Here is a 19,488-nt window from a genome sequence, read left to right on the forward strand (position 1 = left end):
CTCTGTATTTCCTGTAATTGAGTGTTGGCCTGTCTTGCTAGGTGGGGGAAATTTTCCTGGATAATGTCCTGAATATTTTCCAGCTTGGATTCATTCTCTTCGTCACATTCTGGTACGCCTATCAAACGTAGGTTAGGTCTCTTCACATAGTCCCACATATCTTGGAGACTTTGTTCATTTCTTTCTGCACTTTTTTCTCTGATCTTGGTTTCTTGTTTTATTTCATTGAGTTGATCTTCACCTTCTGATATTCTTTCTTCTGCTTGGTCAATTCAGCTATTGAAACTTGTGCATGCTTCGTGGAGTTCTCGTATTGTGTTTTTCAGCTCCTTTAATTCATTCATATTCCTCTCTAAGTTATCCATTCTTGTTATCATTTCCTCGAATCTTTTTTCAAGGTTCTTAGTTTGTTTGCATTGATTTAAAGCATGTTCTTTTAGCTCACAAAATTTCTTATTATCCACCTTCTGAAGTCTAATTCCATCATTTTGTCACAGTCATTCTTTGTCCAGCTGTGTTCCCTTGCTGGTGAGGAGTTTTGGTCCTTTCTAGGAGGCAAGGTGTTCTGGTTTCGGGTGTTTTCCTCCTTTTTGCGCTGGTTTCTTCCCATCTTTGTGGATTTATTCACCTGACATCTGTGTAGTTGCTGACTTTTTGATTGGGTCTCTGAATGGACATTACGATTGTCGATGATGAATTAATTCTGTTACTTGGTTTTCCTTCTACCAGTCTAGCCCCTTCACTGTACAACTGCTGAGGTCCACTCCAGGCCCTGCTTGTCTGGGGTGCACCTATAGCAGCTGTGGAACAGTGACAGGTGCTACCAGTTTCTTTTTCTGCTATCTTTGTCCTAGAATGATGCCTGCCAAATGTCAGTCTTTTGCATATAGAGCAGTCAGGAAGCTTCTTGAGGAGACAGTCTGTACTTTATAGAAGCTCAATTGCTGAGCTGTGAGCTCTATTGTTCATTCAGGCCTGTTAGGCTGCTATGTTTAATTCTGCTGCAACAGAACTCATAAAAAAAAAACTTTTTTTCCCAGCTGCTCTTTCTGAAGGGGTTGGGGCTTGGTTTTTGTGTGTCCGCTGTGCTGTCCTGCCCAACTGGGAGGCAGTCTAGTCACTATTTGCCTGCCGAGGCTCCGCCTTGCTGGTGTGAGGTTCGCCCTGTTGCTGCCGGCTCTGCCCTTCTGCTGCGGTCTCCGCCCTGCTGCCACGGGCTATGCCCTGCAGCAGAGTCTCTCTGTTGTACCGGGTTGCCTCGGCAATGGCAGGCTGCGTCAGCAATGGGTGTGTACCTCAGTAGGGGCTGATTGCCTCAGTAATGGCGGACGCCCCCCCCCCCACTGAGCTGCGTTTTAAGGGAACCTCCTCACCGGGAGCATTTGGAATCGCCGTTTTGTTTTTCGCACTGCACTACCCCAAATGCTGTGTCCCTGGGATTTCTTGGGCTGGCTCACTGTCCAAGTCCCATTCAGTCTCAAGTTCAGCCCTCTCAGGTCTCAGTTTTCTGGTTCAACAGGGCACCCATAACAATGCGCTTTTGTATGGAGCTCTGTGGAGTGCCTCTGCACTCTGGCACGGGCCGCAGCCGCACCGGCTGCCGGCTACACCAGCCAAAACCTCTGCCTGGCATCCCACGTCTCTTTTATACCTGGGAATTTCCCCGTTCTGTGGGCAACTAAGATCCATATGGAAATGCGTCCCTGACTCACCCTCTCTGCGCATCCAGTGAGAACTTCAATCCTGGGTTGTTCTCACAGCGCCATCTTGAGTCCTCTCCCTATTCCCAACTATTAGTAAGAAGGGCTCCTCCTTAGTACTTGAGAGAGAATGGTAAAATTTTCTTTTGTTATTTCTGGGTTCATTATTCATACAAATAGCCTCATAATCAGCCATTCAATAAATATGTTTTCGGTATGTCTATCTTGCAGAAAAATCACTAGTTGCCATGACAGGTACAAACATTGACTATAAAACTCCATCAGTGAAGTCTTTTCTCCTTCCTTATACACTAATGATACTTTCATAGCCACTTACATAGTGTCTATAGTTTCCTTGAAGCATCCCAAAGTTATTTTTATTTCTCACTTCATAGATAGATTATTTCTTTCTTCACATCAAGGAGGCTTCAAAGGACAGAAAGGGGCAACAATTTGCTCCTCCATGCAAGATGTAATTGGTAATCTTCTCCCTTAGCAACTACAACAGTAAAAGTTTGAGTAAACTATAACACAGACTCTCTCATCCTGCCCCAGCTTTCTTAACTTCCATGTTATTTGCTTTTTTCTGTTAATTTTTGTTTTCCATGTGCAAAAACAAAGTGTGACCAAAGATAGCAGGCTGATATGGCTGAAGTAAGAGCTTCAGTGTGTGAACAAGAGAAATTGGTATTGATTTGTAAAAGGCATTTTTATGTTAACTTTGACAGCATATTCAACTGTATCATGTGATCATTTTGGTTGCATTTTAATAATGTGTTAATTTTTTAAAAATACAGCAGAAATGTGTAATTCATTCCAGAAGCCACCTAATGTACTGTGCTAAGGAACTCAACTTGAAAATCATGACCTCTTTATAAATGAAATCTTCAGCCAATATAATCATATATCCTACTCCTTAATGATTAATAGTAATTAAGCTCATTGTTTATGTTCTCTTTTTCTTAGAAAAAAGTCCAGTGGAAGCAAAATTGCCTTGGCTGAAACAAGCACAAGAACTAGAAGAGACCAGAATAGCAACAGAAGAACCAACGTGAGTCCAGGACTTTTATGGGATTAATCGTGGCATAGCCAGTTAACATGATACATGTAATTTTTGTACTTATTGGAGTACAACGATACATTTAATATCCAAATGACCTGGATTTACAGACTCTGGAGAGCTTGAGCTGGCTAGAATTTTTCTTTATTTCACAATTCAGCAGTCCTCCTTTGGCAGTATCTCTGAGCAGCACAGAAAAGAACAGTATTATTTAACTTTAAGCAGATCTAGTGGTCTGTTACACTTAAGATATTGGGGATAATTTCTAGGTTTTAACACCTGTGATTTGACTGAGAACCATCATAGCATTATACAAATAAACCAGTCATTCCATGGGTAAGTAATAATCAATCTCTATAAAATCATTTAAGTTGAAATGCATTAGTGGCCTGAGTGATCATAGGGAAATGGAAATAACAAGATATGAAGAGTATTGGAGCTTAGAACCACCCCTGCTAACTACATGACCTTAGACAAGTCTAACTTTTTCATGTCTTATTCTCCTTACCTATAAAATTAGCAGGTTGGGCTTGATCTCTCCAGGGTTCATTCCAACTCAAAAATCCAATGACTACCATCATATGTGATTTGATGAGTCTGGATTGTGATGGTGCCAGTGGAAATTAAGAATCAAGAGCAAATCAAATAAGCATTCTGGAGGCACTTACATAGGGACCAAAAGAGAGCAAGAAATCGAAGGCGCCCTGAGATTTCTAGTCCAGGAATCTGTAAGACCCACCAATGACAGACTCAAGTGATTGGACAGAACAGCTGATTCCATGTCAAACACGTGAAGTCTTTGGTGCTGACAGGCTGTCTATGAAGAGAGCAATTCCCCAAGCTTCAGAGGAAAAGGGGTCTCAGCAGTAATCTGGCCACTTTCCCTGCTCCCTCTTGGAGCAGGCATTTCTTCAACACATTCAGCAATGGGCAGAGTTCACTGCATTAAGAGACGCCTCATTCTTGTGTTAAAAAAACCCAAGTTATTTTTTTTCTGAAGCAGAAAAAAAAATATATCTATGCCCCATCCCATGTGACAAGTTTTCACAAATATGAAGAAAGCTGCCATGGATCCCGGGAGCTTTGTCTTTCCCAAGCTCATCATTCTTAGCCTTTTCAGCAGTCTTCATGCACTGTTGTTTTTAGATCCCTTCCCAACCTCCAGTGCTTTTCAGAATCCACTCTCCTTTGTCAACCTCTCTTTAAACTGTGGTCCAGCCCAGTGATGAGCACCAGGGCAGTGTGGGTTACCTCTCTTTGAGAAGGCACATGTGGCAAAGTGATGTGGGCCAACATAGCTGGCACATCACACTCATGACAGGCACAGACTTCTCCACGTGGACCACTGTCAGTGCTGGTTGAACAATGGAAGAAACTGTGGACCGTGTGAGAGCAAATGGCTTCACAGTATTTGAGTAAAAAGAGAAGAGTGGGCTCCAGACAGAAGCTTGGGGATTTATGGGGAATCAGAAGAGGAAGATGGTGAGGGAGTAAAGTAGTGAAGAGAGGGAGGAGAAAGACCCAGGAAAGCTTATTATTCCAGAGACCAAAGGAAGAAGGAGTTTAAGGAGGCAAGCCACAAATAGGATTCAAATCTCACAGAAAGACAAGGAAAATCCACGAGGAATGAGAGAAGGCTGTTTTATTAACAAAAAAGGCTTTTTCAGTGAATTTTAGAGTAATATTTTTCAAAGGATAGAGAAAAAAACATTGTGGAGATTTCAGAAATAAATTTCCAAAAAAGAAGGAAATGGAGCAATGGGTATTTGAGTACTAAAGGAAGGAGTAAAGACAGGGAGTGAAGCTTATGGAAAAGTGTGTATGTATGTGTTTGCTGTTTTTCATTTTGGAGTTAGGACAGTCTTAAACAGATTAAAAAGACAGGATTTTGGACAAGTAGGTTAATATCTGTAGACCTTCCAGCTATACAAGGAAGGCATTAGGCTAAATGCTGCTGGAATCTTCTCCCATCTCTGATCGCCTACAATCCTGTAATGGAATAAGACTATAGAAAGAAAAGGGTTTGAGACACTTGAGAGAGAGTGTGTAGTTGTCACAACAGGAAGGTCATGGAATCCTTTGTCTAGAATGGTGGGTCCTACCAAGATCTCTTGTTTTCAAAACACAGTTAGATGACAGTTGATAATCCTTCTGTATGTCCTCTCTTAGTTAATAGGATTGCAGTCCATCCGGTTGCCCCAGCTAGGAGCCTGGAGTCTTTCTTGTCTCCTTCGTGTTCTTCTCTGAAGTGTAATTAGCCACTGACTGGTGCCGGCTACATTTACTAAAATCTTTCTTGGTTCTATCTCCTCCTCTCCATCCAAGCTACTATCCTTGTACAAGTCCTGAAATCAATTCCCAGGACACTTGCAATAGCTTTCTAATTTGCTCCTCAATTGCTTCCCTATCTAGGTAGGGCACAAGTCTCTTTCTTTGCAATGTTCAGAATATCCAAATGTCTCCCCATCACCCAGATATATGTGGATTCATATGGCCAACAGGACTTGGCAGGGTATTACTTTTCCAGGTTCCCAGCCTCATGTCTGGCCACCTCCTTGTTTTGCCTTGAGTGGGATGCTTCAGTCACACTGACTTGCGGGCTGTTTCTGGCCCACAGCAAGCTTCCTCCTGCCTCCTTTCCTTTAATCGCACTCCGCTCTTAGTTGGGAATGACCCCCACCTGTTAAGTCTTATTTTGTAACTTTCTTTTTAATCATAGAAAATTTCAAACCTATTTTAAAAAGGATAAAACAGTGTAATGAGCCACCATGTTGTGTTCACAACCCAGTAGCAACAATTATCAACCCAGGGCCACTCTTGTTTCATCGAAACCATCACCACTGCCACTATGCCCTGATCATATTTGAAGCAAACACAGACAGCGCATCATTTCATTTATAACTGTTTCCGTCTGTATCTCTAAAAGAAGTCTTTTGAAAAAATAACTCCATTTTTGAAATGCTATCCTCAATACTTCTGTAAGAATTGCCTGTGGTGCTTTTAAAAATGTGGTGATTTCCGGGCCCCACTGAACCAGATACTGTAGGGCTGGGGCTCCATCGCCAACATTTTCGTTTTCTTTCAGCTCTGCCAGATTTTTTTTTTCTGGTAAGGGGTACACACACAAAACTTACCATTTTAAGTTTCTGGTAAGAGATACACACAAAAAACTTTTTTTTTTTCTTGAGACAGAGCGTCACTCTGTTACCCAGGCTGGAGTGCTGTGGCGCAATCTCGGCTCACTGCAACATCCCAGCTTCAAGCAATTCTCCTGCCTCTGGCTCCTGAGTAGCTGGGATTACAGGCACGCGCCACCATGCCCAGCTAATTTTTGTATTTCTAGTAGAGGCGGGGTTTCACCATCTTGGCCAGAATGGTCTTGATCTCTTGACTTCATAATCTGCCCGCCTCAGCCTCCCAACATTTTAACCATTTTACAATGTGCAGTTCAGTGGCTTTAAGCACATTCACACTGTGGTGCATCCATCACCATCTCCCAACTCTAGAATTTTTTCGTCACCCCAACATAAGCTCTGTTAACTCCCTACTCCCTCCCCCAGACTCTGGTAACCTCTATTCTACTTTCTCTCGTTCATTAACTAGCATTTTCAACAAACACCCCAGATAACTGTGGCAGGGGAGTGGGCATATCCAAGTTTGGGAACCACTGGATCAGATAGTCCCTAAGTTCAGAAAATACTGTTTACTTTATTGAATTAGAAAAGGGGGACGTCAGTCAGGTGAGGTTGCTTACCCCTATAATCCCAGCACTTTGGGAGGCCGAGGTGAGTGGATCACTTGAGCTCAAGAGTTCGAGACCAGCCTGGCCAAGATGGTAAAACCCTGTCTCAACTAAAAATACAAAAATTAGTTGGCTGTGGTGGCACATGCCTATAGTCCCAGACACTCAGGAGGCTAAGGCAGGAGAATTGCTTGAGCTCAGAAGGTGGAGAGGTTACTGTGAGCTGAGATCCTGCCTCTTCACTCCATCCTGGATGACAGAGAGAGACTCCACCTCAAAAAAAAGAAAGAAAGAAAAAAGAAAAGAAAAGAAAAGGGGGATATCATGGAAGCTACAGTGAGGTTCAGGTCCCATATTCATTCCAAACCTGCCTTTTCTGTCAGCCCCACCTGACTTTGCTGGGGTGTTTTCCTCAGCCAAAAGCCTCTTTACTCTTGAAGACACCACGGTTTCCTCCCCCATGTGGCAGACTGAGCCGACAGCACCTGTTCCCTGGCCCAAGCAGCGGCCTCTTTCCACCTTCCGCCATCTCTCCCTCTGTGGTCTCGCTGCAATTTTCCTGCATAATTCACACTGCCTGGCAGTTTCTGGCCTGGTCCTGGCCATCTAGTGTGAAGTTTATAGTTTCCTGCCACCACTTCTGACTCTATTCATTCCCTTGATTTCCAAACAAAACCACAACATATCTAAGCTTCCAGTGCATCCTTTTATTACCACTGTCTTTTGTGGTTTGGGGATGCTCGCTTGTTGACAGTGAAGGAGATGAACGCAGCTGTATTTTACATCCCTCCCGTAGAGCCTGCCAAGCTAGCCTGGAGGAGATAAATATTTCTGCCTCTGTGGTTTACCATGGCTCGAGCTCTGAATTTTCATAAGGAGTGGATGTTCAGAAGGCTTTTTTGCTTTTTTTTTAATTAGGAAAATAAAAATTATAGTGTATAAAGCTAAGCCAAGGAAACTGCAGTACTGACCTTCTTAGCTTTCAGCTGTGGAATGTGTTGACAGTTGATATGGTTCATTGGTTCATCATTGTTTTAAAAGTTCCTCCCTGGAGCCTCTTCGTTTGTTTCTATGGGATTTTTAACACCTCAGCAAACTTGTTGCCCTCGCTGTCATTTTTCATATACAAAAGCTAAGAAAATCGAATGGACTTAGCACAACTTGTATGTTTCTTTCACTCCTGTCTTAACTTCTCCACTTGTGGAAGCTGTATTTGCTAAAGTTAAATTGGGTGACACTTCAGGAATGTGTTTTTCTAACAACAGTGTCTAACAACTAATATGAGGAGTGCTTTTGTGCCAGACCTTGTTCTGAGTGTTCTACATGGATTAAGTTGTTTAATACTCACACCAACGCTATGAGGAGGTGCTATTTTTTTTTTCTTTTTAAATTTTTTATTGGATTTTAGGTTTTGGGGTACATGAGCAGAGCATGCAAGACAGTTGCATAGGTACACACATGGTAGTGTGCTTTGCTTTCCTTTTCCCCTTCAACCACGTTTGGCATTTCTCACCAGGCTATCCCTCCCCACCTCCCGCTCCCACTGACCCTCCCCTTTTCCCCCCTATAGACCCCAGTGTTTAGTACTCTCCTTTCTGTGTCCATGTGTTCTCATTTATCATCACCCACCTATGAGTGAGAATATGCGGTGTTTCAATTTCTGTTCTTGTGTCAGTTTGCTGAGGATGATGTTCTTCAGATTCATCCATGTCCCTACAAACGACACAAACTCATCATTTCTGATCGCTGCATAATATTCCATGGTGTATATGTGTCACATTTTTCCAATCCAGTCTACTATCAGTGGGCATTTGGGTTGATTCCAGGTCTTTGCTATTGTAAACAGTGCTGCAATGAACATTCGTGTGCATGTGTCCTTATAGTAGAAAGACTTATAGCCTTTTGGATATATACCCAGTAATGGGATTGCTGGGTCAAATGGAATTTCTATTTCTAAGGCCTTGAGGAATCGCCACACTGTCTTCCACAATGGTTGAACTAATTTACACTCCCACCAACAGTGTAAAAGTGTTCCTTTTTCTCCACATCCTCTCCAGCATCTGTTGTCTCCAGATTTTTTAATGATCGCCATTCTAACTGGCGTGAGATGGTATCTCAGTGTGGTTTTGATTTGCATCTCTCTGATGACCAGTGACGATGAGCATTTTTTCATATGATTGTTGGCCTCATATATGTCTTCTTTCGTAAAGTGTCTGTTCATATCCTTTGCCCACTTTTGAATGGGCTTGTTTGTTTTTTTCCTGTAAATCTGTTTGAGTTCTTTGTAAATTCTGGATATCAGCCCTTTGTCAGATGGGTAAACTGCAAAAATTTTTTCCCATTCTGTTGGTTGCCGATCCACTCTAGTGACTGTTTCTTTTGCCGTGCAGAAGCTGTGGAGTTTGATTAGGTCCCATTTGTCTATTTTGGCTTTTGTTGCCAATGCTTTTGGTGTTTTGTTCATGAAGTCCTTGCCTACTCCTATGTCCTGGATAGTTTTGCCTAGATTTCCTTCTTGGGTTTTTATGGTGCCAGGTCTTATGTTTAAGTCTTTAATCCATCTGGAGTTAATTTTAGTGTAAGGTGTCAGGAAGGGGTCCAGTTTCTGCTTTCTGCACATGGCTAGCCAGTTTTCCCAACACCATTTGTTAAACATGGAATCCTTTCCCCATTGCTTGTTTTTGTCAGGTTTATCAAAGATTGTATAGTTGTATGTATGTTGTGTTGCCTCCGGTGCCTCTGTTTTGTTCCATTGGTCTATATCTGTGTTTTGGTACCAGTACAATGCTGTTTTGATTACTGTAGCCTTGTAGTATAGTTTGAAATCTGGTAGTGTGATGCCCCCTGCTGTGTTCTTTTTGCTTAGAATTGACTTGGCTATGCGGGCTCTCTTTTGGTTCCATATGAAGTTCATGGTGGTTTTTTCCAGTTCTGTGAAGAAAGTCAATGGTAGCTTGATGGGGATAGCGTTGATTCTGTAAATTACTTTGGGCAGTATAGCCATTTTCACAATATTAATTCTTCCTAACCATGAACATGGAATGTTTCTCCATCTGTTTGTGTCCTCTCTGATTTCATTGAGCAGTGGTTTGTAGTTCTCCTTGAAGAGGTCTCTTACGTTCCTTGTGAGTTGTATTCCAAGGTGTTTTATTCTTTTTGTAGCAATTGTGAATGGCAGTTCGTTCTTGATTTGGCTTTCTTTAAGTCTGTTATTGGTGTATAGGAATACTTGTGATTCTTGCACATTGATTTTATATCCTAAGACTTTGCTGAAGTTGCTTATCAGTTTCAGGAGTTTTTGGGCTGAGGTGATGGGGTCTTCTAGGTATACTATCATGTCGTCTGCAAATAGAGACAATTTGACTTCCACCTTTCCTATTTGAATACCTTTATTTCCTTTTCTTACCTGATTGCTCTGCTAGAACTTCCAGTACTATATTGAATAGGAGTGGTGAAAGAGGGCATCCTTGTCTAGTGCCGGATTTCAAAGGGAATGCTTCCAGTTTTTTCCCATTCAGTATGATATTGGCTGTTGGTTTGTCATAAATAGCTTTTATTACTTTGAGATACGTTCCATCGATACTGAGTTTATTGAGGGTTTTTAGCATAAAGGGCTGTTGAATTTTGTCAAATGCCTTCTCTGCATCAATTGAGATAATCATGTGGTTTTGGTTTTTGGTTCTGTTTATGTGGTGAATTATGTTGATAGACTTGTGTATGTTGAACCAGCCTTGCATCCCCGGGATGAATCCTACTTGCCCATGATGAATAAGTTTTTTGATTTGCTGTTGCAATTGGCTTGCCAATATTTTATTGAAGATTTTTGCATCTATGTTCATCATGGATATTGGCCTGAAGTTTTCTTTTCTTGTTTGGTCTCTGCCTGGTTTTGGTATCAGAATGATGTTGGTCTCATAAAATGATTTGGGAAGGATTCCCTCTTTTTGGATTGTTTGAAATAGTTTTAGAAGGAATGGTACCAGCTCCTCCTTGTGTGTCTGTTAGAATTCGGCTGTGAACCCATCTGGACCTGGGCTTTTTTTGTGTGGTAGGCTCTTAATTGCTGCCTCAACTTCAGACCTTGTTATTGGTCTATTCATAGTTTCAGCTTCCTCCTGGTTTAGGCTTGAGAGGACACAGGAGTCCAGGAATTTATCCATTTCTTCCAGGTTTACTAGTTTATGTGCATAGAGTTGTTTGTAATATTCTCTGATGATGGTCTGAATTTCTGTGAAATCTGTGGTGATTTCCCCTTTATTATTTTTTATTGCATCTATTTGATTGTTCTCTCTTTTATTTTTAATCAATCTGGCTAGTGGTCTGTCTATTTTGTTGATCTTTTCAAAAAACCAGCTCTTGGATTTATTGATTTTTTGAAGGGTTTTTCGTGTCTCCATCTCCTTCAGCTCAGCTCTGATCTTAGTTATTTCTTGTCTTCTGCTGGGTTTTGAGTTTTTTTGGTTTGCTCCTCTAGCTCCTTCAATTTTGACGATAGGGTGTCAATTTTGGATCTCTCCATTCTCCTCATATGGGCACTTATTGCTATATACTTTCCTCTAGAGACTGCTTTAAATGTGTCCCAGAGGTTCTGGCACATTGTGTCTTCGTTCTCATTGGTTTCGAAGAACTTCTTTATTTCTGCCTTCATTTCATTGTTTACCCAGTCAACATTCAAGAGCCAGTTGTTCAGTCTCCATGAAGCTGTGCGGTTCTGGGTTGGTTTCTGAATTCTGAGTTCTAACTTGATTGCACTATGGTCTGAGAGGCTGTTTGTTATGATTTCAGTTGTTTTGCATTTGTTGAGCAGTGCTTTCCTTCCAATTATGTGGTCAATTTTAGCGTAGGTGTGATGTGGTGCTGAGAAGAATGTGTATTCTGTGGATTTGGGCTAGAGAGTTCTGTAAATGTCTATCAGGTTTGCTTGCTCCAGGTCTGAATTCAAGCCCTGGATATCCTTGTTGATTTTCTGTCTGGTTGATCTGTCTAGTATTGACAGTGGAGTGTTAAAGTCTCCCACTATTATTGTGTGGGAGTCTAAGTCCTTTTGTAAGTCGTTAAGAACTTGCCTTATGTATCTGGGTGCTCCTGCATTGGGTCCATATATGTTTAGGATCGTTAGCTCTTCTTGTTGTATCGATCCTTTTACCATTATGTAATGTCCTTCTTTGTCTCTTTTGATCTTTGTTGCTTTAAAGTCTATTTTATCAGAGATGAGAATTGCAACTCCTGCTTTTTTTTGCTTTCCGTTTGCTTGGTAAATCTTCCTCCATCCCTTTATTGTGAGCCTTTGTGTATCCTTGCATGTGAGATGGGTTTCCTGGATACAGCACACTGATGGGTTTTGGATTTTTATCCAATTTGCCAGTCTGTGTCTTTTGATTGGTGCATTTAGTCCATACATTTAGGGTTAATATTGTTATGTGTGAATTTGATACTGCCATTTTGATGCTAAGTGGCTGTTTTGCCTGTTAGTTGTTGTAGATTCTTCATTATGTTGATGCTCTTTAGCATTTAGTGTGATTTTGGAATGGCTGGTACTGGTTGTTCCTTTCTATGTGTAGTGCCTCTTTTAGGAGCTCTTGTAAAGCAGGCCTGGTGGTGACAAAATCTCTGAGTACTTGCTTGTTCGCAAAGGATTTTATTTTTCCTTCGCTTCTGAAGCTCAGTTGGCTGGATATGAAATTCTGGGTTGAAAGTTCTTTTCTTTAAGAATGTTGAATATTGGCCCCCACTCTCTTCTGGCTTGTAGTGTTTCGCCGAGAGATCTGCTGTGAGTCTGATGGGCTTCCCTTTGTGGGTGACCCGACCTTTCTCTCTGGCTGCCCTTAGTATTCTCTCCTTTATTTCAACCCTGGTCAATCTGACGATTATGTGCCTTGGGGTTGCTCTTCTTGCAGAATATCCTTGTGGTGTTCTCTGTATTTCCTGCAATTGAGTGTTTGCCTGTATTGCTAGGTGGGGGAAGTTTTCCTGGATAATGTCCTGAAGAGTATTTTCCAGCTTGGATTCATTCTCTTCGTCCCCTTCTGGTACACCTATCAAACGTAGGTTAGGTCTTTTCACATAGTCCCACATTTCTCGGAGACTTTGTTCATTCCTTTTTGCGCTTTTTTCTCTAATCTTGGTTTCTCGTTTTATTTCATTGAGTTGGTCTTCGACATCAGATATTCTTTCTTCTGCTTGGTCAATTTGGCTATTGAAACTTGTGCATGCTTCGCGAAGTTCTCGTATTGTGTTTTTCAGCTCCTTTAATTCATTCATATTCCTCTCTAAGGTATCCATTCTTGATATCATTTCCTCGAATCTTTTTTCAAATCTTTTTTCAAGGTTCTTTGTTTCTTTGCATTGATTTAAAACATGTTCTTTTAGCTCACAAAAGTTTCTCATTATCCATCTTCTGAAGTCTAATTCCGTCATTTCGTCACAGTCATTCTCCGTCCAGCTTTGTTCCCTTGCTGGTGAGGAGTTTTGGTCCTTTCTAGGAGGTGAGGTGTTCTGGTTTCGGGTGTTTTCCTCCTTTTTGCGCTGGTTTCTTCCCATCTTTGTGGATTTGTCCGCTGGTCGTCTGCATAGTTGCTGACTTTTCGATTGGGTCTCTGAGTGGACACCCAGAATGTTGATGATGAAGTATTTCTGTTGCTTGGTTTTCCTTCTACCAGTCTAGCTCCTTCGCTGTATGACTGCTGAGGTTCGCTCCAGGCCCTGCTTGTCTGGGGTGCATCTCTAGCTGCTGTGGCACAGTGAGGGATGCTACCAGTTTCTTTTTCTGCTATGTTTGTCCCAGGATGATGCCTGCCTAATGTCAGTCTTTTGGATATAGAGGGGTCAGGGAGCTGCTTGAGGAGACAGTTTGTACTTTATAGGGGCTTAACTGCTGAGCTGTGAGCTCTGTTGTTCATTCAGGGCTGTTAGGCTGCTATGTTTGATTCTGCTGCAACAGAGCTCATTAAAAACACCCTTTTTTTTCTCAAATCCTCTGTGTTGAGGGGTTTGGGCTTTATTTTTGGATGTCCGTTGAGGTCCTGCCCAGCTAGGATGCCGACTAGCCACTGTTTGCCTACCGAGGCTCCGCCCTGCTGTCATGAGGCTCACCCTGGCTCTGCTGTTCTGCTGTGTTCTCCACCACGCGCTGCGGCGGAGTCTCTCTGTTGTAGCGGGTTGCCTCGGCAATGGCAGGCTGCCTCAGCAGTGGGCGTATATCTCAGTCGCGACGGGTTGCCTCAGCAACGGCTGGCTGCGTCAGCAATGGGCGTGTATCTCAGTTGGGGCGGGTTGCCTCGGTAATGGTGGACGCCCCTCCCCCACAGAGCGTCTCGGGCCGTCTGCACGGGGCTTGTTTGAAATCGTGGTTTTGTTCGTCCCACTAGGCCACCCCTAACGCTCTGTCCCTGCAATCCCCTGGGCCGGCCCACTGTCCAAGTCTAGCTCAGTCTCAAGTCCAGCCCTCTCACGTCTCCGGTTGCTGGTTCAACAGGGCACCCGGACAAGCGCGCCCTGTGGGGAGCGCTGGGCGGGGCCGGCTGCCGCCACCCCGGCTGCCGGCTTTGCCAGGCGGAGGTTCTGCCTGGTGTCCCGCGTCTCCTCTTCACTTGGGAATTTCCCCGTTCTGTGGGCAACAAAGATCAATCTGGAAATGCAGCTCAGACTCACCTCTCCACGGACACAATGAGAGCTCCAATCCTGGGTTGTTCTCACAGCGCCATCTTGAGTCCCCCCCGGTATTTTATTCTTTTTGTAGCAATTGTGAATGGTAGTTCATTCTTGATTTGGCTTTTCATTCTTGATAAGTCTGTTATTGGTGTAGACGAATGCTTGTGATTTTTGCACATTGATTTTATATCCTAAGACTTTGCTGAAGTTGCTTATCAGTTTCAGGAGTTTTTGGGCTGAGGTGATGGGGTCTTCTAGGTATACTATCATGTCGTCTGCAAATAGAGACAGTTTGGCTTCCACCTTTCCAATTTGAATACCCTTTATTTCTTTTTCTTGCCTGATTGCTCTGGCTAGAACTTCCAGTACTATATTGAGTAGGAGTGGTGAAAGAGGGCATCCTTGTCTAGTGCCAGGTTTCAAAGGGAATGCTTCCAGTTTTTGCCCATTCAGTATGATATTGGCTGTTGGTTTGTCATAAATAGCTTTTATTACTTTGAGATACGTTCCATCAATACTGAGTTTATTGAGGGTTTTTAGCATAAAGAGCTGTTGAATTTTGTCAAATGCCTTCTCTGCATCAATTGAGATAATCATGTGGTTTTTGTTTTTGGTTCTGTTTATGTGGTGAATTATGTTGATAGACTTGTGTATGTTGAACCAGCCTTGCATCCCCGGGATGAATCCTACTTGATCATGATGAATAAGTTTTTTGATTTGCTGTTGCAATCGGCTTGCCAATATTTTATTGAAGATTTTTGCATCTATGTTCATCATGGATATTGGCCTGAAGTTTTCTTTTCTCATTGGGTCTCTGCCGGGTTTTGGTATCAGAATGATGTTGGTTTCGTAAAATCATTTGGGAAGAATTCCCTCTTTTTGGATTGTTTGAAATAGTTTTAGAAGGAATGGTACCAGCTCCTCTTTGTGTGTCTGTTAGAATTCGGCTGTGAACCCGTCTGGACCTGGACTTTTTTGAGTGGTAGGCTGAGGAGGTGCTATTCTTATCTTCAGTTTGAGGCTGAGAAAATAGAGGCACAGAAACATAAAGGAATTGTTTTGAACATATTAAGTGGTAGACAGTGGTTTTCTGGCATGTGACTCTAGAAAGAGCTGCAGTTTCATGTCAGATGTCCTGAATTCAAGTCTCACCCATCCTTGGGTTTTTCTAATGGAGTAGACAGGGAAGTGAGTGACTGCATGATGGTATTATAAGGTCAAAATGTATTGTAATTACATTATGGTGTTGTTTGGGTTCAGGGATGGTTTCCAGAAAAGGAAGGTGTATGAACTGAGATCGTAGAATGTCCTACAGTGTCAGAAGAGCAGCATGGCAGGTATTTGGAATAGAGGCTTGCGTGCAGGCTCACTGGCCATGTGGGCCATGCAGGTTGCTGAGGTGGTCTGAGGGTGGAGAGGGGCCTGGGGATGAGCAGGGGATCAATAATGGCAGCAAGGATGCAGCTGGAGAGGCCAGCAAGTCTTGAGGGACGTCCATGGTTCATTAAGGAGCTTGGACTTTATCAGGGTACAGTGGGAGCCATTTAAGGATTTTAACCAGGTAAGTGACATATTCTCAATTACATTTTTAAAAGATCCCTCTGATGGTTTGCAGTTTGTTTCCAATTATTCACGATAATAAATAAAACTGTAGCAAATTTCAAATTGCACATCTCTAATTGTCTCATTGGACATATTTTCTGGAGTGGAATTTCTGGGCCAGGGACAGGCCTTTAATTTCTATTGTCAAATTTCCATTTAGAAAGCATTCAGTGGTGACTTCTCTTGCCAGCAGCAGTACTCCAGCTTGCCTTTCCCCATACCTTCATCAAAATCAGGAGATTCTGTTTTTAAATGTTAATTTCTGGTATTTTTATGGTTCATGTTTTGTATTTTGATCCATGGGAAATTAACGTGTAATACGTAATCTCAGTCTAACAATTTTTTCCAAACAATTAACCAGTTGCCCTAGCACTATCTGTTGGGTAAACTACTCACTTTGGTTTTAAAATGACATCATTGTACAAACACTACCCCAGTGCCAGTACCATATTGTTTGAATTACTGTGCCTTTTAAATACTTTTATCTATTAAACTGTGTAAGTACTCTGTAATTGTTATTCTTATTTAAAATGTTCTTGATTGTTCTCACCTAATCTTCCATAAAGCTTTAGAGTTGTATGGTTTGTTTCCAACTCCCCCATCCCCCCAAAAACATTGCTTCAGCAGTTTGGCTCAGAACTGCATTTTTTTCTGAATTAATTAGGGAAGAATAAACATCTTCATAATTTTGAGTCTTCCCATTCAGGGGCATGTGGCCTCTCCAGTTACTTAGGTCTTTAGGCTTAGAATCCCTTTAGTCTTTTATATCTGATTTCCTCATCTGTAAAATCAGGAAAATAATGAATATTTATTCATAAGATCATGGTGAGATTTGTAATAAATAATATATGTAATATGCTTAGTATAGTGCCTGTCAGCTAACACCAAGTGTGGCTGAATTCTGGGAAAACTGGTAATTTTAGTATATGTATCAATATATTTATATAGTGGAACACACACACACACATGCACACACACACACACACACACACAGAGTTGTGGACTACTTTGTTGAACTGTTTTGTTTTTTTCCAAATGTTTTCAGTTAATTTTGGTACTTTTGATAGCTATATCATTTTCAAATAATGGTAATTTTGCCTGTTGTGTTTATTCTTTCCTAGTATTTATACCTGTTTTTGCTCTTCTACTTTATTTTTATTTATATTTTTTATTGTCTCATTTTGTTTATTATTTTACTTTTGACATGTCTGAAGTCATTTCATGTTATTTGTATTGTCTACAGGGTTTTTAATTACCAGCTGGGTGCAGTGGCAGACACTTGTAGTCCCAGCTACTTGGGAGGCTGAAGTGAGAGGCTCACTTGATTCAGCTACAGAGTTAAAAGTTGCAGTGAGCCATGATCCCACCACTGCACTGCAGCCTGGTGACAGAGCAAGACCCTGTCTCTGAAAAAAGAGAGAGAGAAAGAGAGAGAGAGAGATAGTCTGTTTTTAATAGGAAAGTTTAATTTATTTAAATAGATTTTTATTACTGATAGTTGTTTTCTCCATTAAAAATTTTTTGTTTGTTTTTGATGTTTTCCTACATGATCTATATGAACTTGATTTGTTTTCTGTAAGAGCAGCAGATTTATCTACTATAATTTAATTTTTTAACAAACTCAAACTTACATGATTTTTAACATAAACATCTAGAATGATGCCATTTCTGCTGATTTCTCCAGGGTTAAAATGAGTAAATTGGCATTTGTTGTTGTTTGTTTTTTGTTTTGAGACAGAGTCTCGCTTTGCCACCCAGGCTGGAGTGCAGTGGTGTGATCTCAGCTCTCTGCAACTCCACCTCCTGAGTTCAAGCAATTCTCCTGCCTCAGCCTCCCTAGTAGCTAGAACTGTAGGCATGCACCACCATGCCTGGCTAATTTTTTTTTTGTAGTGGATACAGGGTTTCCCCACGTTTCCCCATGTTGGCTAGGCTGGTCTTGAACTCCTGACTCCAAGTGATCTGCCCACCTTGGCCTCTCAAAGTGCTGGGATTACAGGTGTGAGCCACCATGCCCCGCCAGATTTCATTCTTTTTAATGACTTAATAGTATTCCATTGTGTATATAGGCTGTATTTTCTTTAACCATTTATCTGCAGGTGGACACTTAAGTTAATTTCATCTTTACTGTTGTGAATAGTGCTTTGATAAACATACAAATGCAGATATATTTTTGATATGATGACTTATTTTCCTTTGAGTAGACACCCAGTAGTGGAAGTGCTGGATCAAAGGATAGTTTTATTTTTAAGTCATTAAGAAATCTCCATAGAGGTTGTCCTAATTTATCTGCCTACTGACAGCGTTTAAGTGTCCCAAGATATGTTTTTCTTTCACTTATACATGCTGCCTTCTTCTCTAATGCTGAAGAATGATTTTAGCAGGTGGATATTTGTGTTTTGTTTTCTTATTCTGGAAATAGAAAAATAAATTCTCTAAAAGAGAGAGTCAAATTGTCTTTGGATTCATTTACTGTCATCCTGGGTGGTCTTTAAGTGCTTCTGTATCCTCTGATACAGGTGAGGCCATGTAGAATAATGCTAGCAGCTGTTGTATACCCTTTGGTTACTTCTGTATACCTCAGTTTTCTCATCTGTAAAGTAGGCATAATAATATTTCCTGATAGGGTTGTTGTTATGAGAAAATGATACAGTTTCTTTGAAACACTGAAGACAGTGTCTCACAGGAATAACAATGCAATGAATGCCTGATGTTACTATTTTTATTTTATTGTACTTACTGAGCTTTTAACTCAGACAGCATTATGTTTAATCCTTACCCAGTCCCATTAGGTAGGTACTATTATTGTTCTTATTTTACAAAAGATTATTACCTTTGTGTTTGAATAACAATTTTACTAGACTTAATACTCTTAGGACTCAGATCCTCTCTCTCTCAAAACTTTTACTCCATCTTTTCCTGATTTTGAATGTTGTGTGCATCTGAGATACCCTTGACTTTTTCTGTAGGAGACTTGCTTTTTGTGCCTAGACACCTAGACAATTCTTTCTTCATGCTCAGAGTTTTGTTAGCCAGGTATATTCATTTTCCATAGCTGCCAAGACCACAAACTTAGTAGTGTAAAACAAATGTATTATCTCACAGTTCAGTGGGTCAGAAGCCCTTGGATTCAGCTGGCATCTCGGTTCCAGTTCCCAGTAGGCCAGGATCAAGGTGTCTTTCAGCCTGAAGCCTTCTTTGGCAAGAGTCGACTTCCAGGCTCATTTGAATAATTGGCAGAATTCAGTTCCATGTGGTTGTAGAACTGAGATCTTCATTTCCCTGCTGACTGTGGGCTGGGAGCTTGTTCTCAATTTCTAGAGGCCACCTGCATTCCTTGGCTCCTGGTCTCTTCCATCTTGGAGCCAGCAGCTGTGGGTAAGTTCCTCTTACACTTCAAATCCCTCTTACTTATTAGTTTGCTTACATTTCTGACTCGAGCCAGAGGGATGTCTCTATTTTTAAGGATGTCTGTGATTATATTAAGCCCACCAAAGTAATCTGGGATTATCTCCTCATCTCGAGGTCACACCTGTAAAGTCCCTTTTGCTGTGTATGGTAATGTATTCACACGTACTAGGGATTAGGGCATGGGAGTATTTGCTGGGGTGAGGAGCCATTATTCTGCCTACAACTCTAGATTTTTATGTTAATCATTTTTATTACTTTTTCCTGGAAGACAGTGTGCCTGGTCTTGAACTCCTGACCTCAGGTGATCCACCCACCTTGGCCTC

At 41.5% G+C, this 19,488-nt stretch overlaps 1 protein-coding gene across 5 annotated transcripts in view; it reads left to right on the forward strand.

Moving 5' to 3' along the window:
* Positions 1–19,488, forward strand: part of ADAMTSL3 (ADAMTS like 3) — a 454,464-nt gene that overhangs the window by 304,358 nt on the left and 130,618 nt on the right. For all 5 annotated transcript variants that reach the window (XM_035303956.3, XM_035303955.3, XM_035303954.3 and 2 more), the window contains exon 15: positions 2,667–2,751. In XM_035303956.3, the coding sequence (XP_035159847.3) occupies positions 2,667–2,751 (85 nt within the window). The remainder of the gene's footprint in view (positions 1–2,666; positions 2,752–19,488) is intronic.

This window comes from Callithrix jacchus, chromosome 6 (genome assembly GCF_049354715.1).
Source record: "Callithrix jacchus isolate 240 chromosome 6, calJac240_pri, whole genome shotgun sequence".
Classification (NCBI taxonomy): domain Eukaryota; kingdom Metazoa; phylum Chordata; class Mammalia; order Primates; family Cebidae; genus Callithrix; species Callithrix jacchus.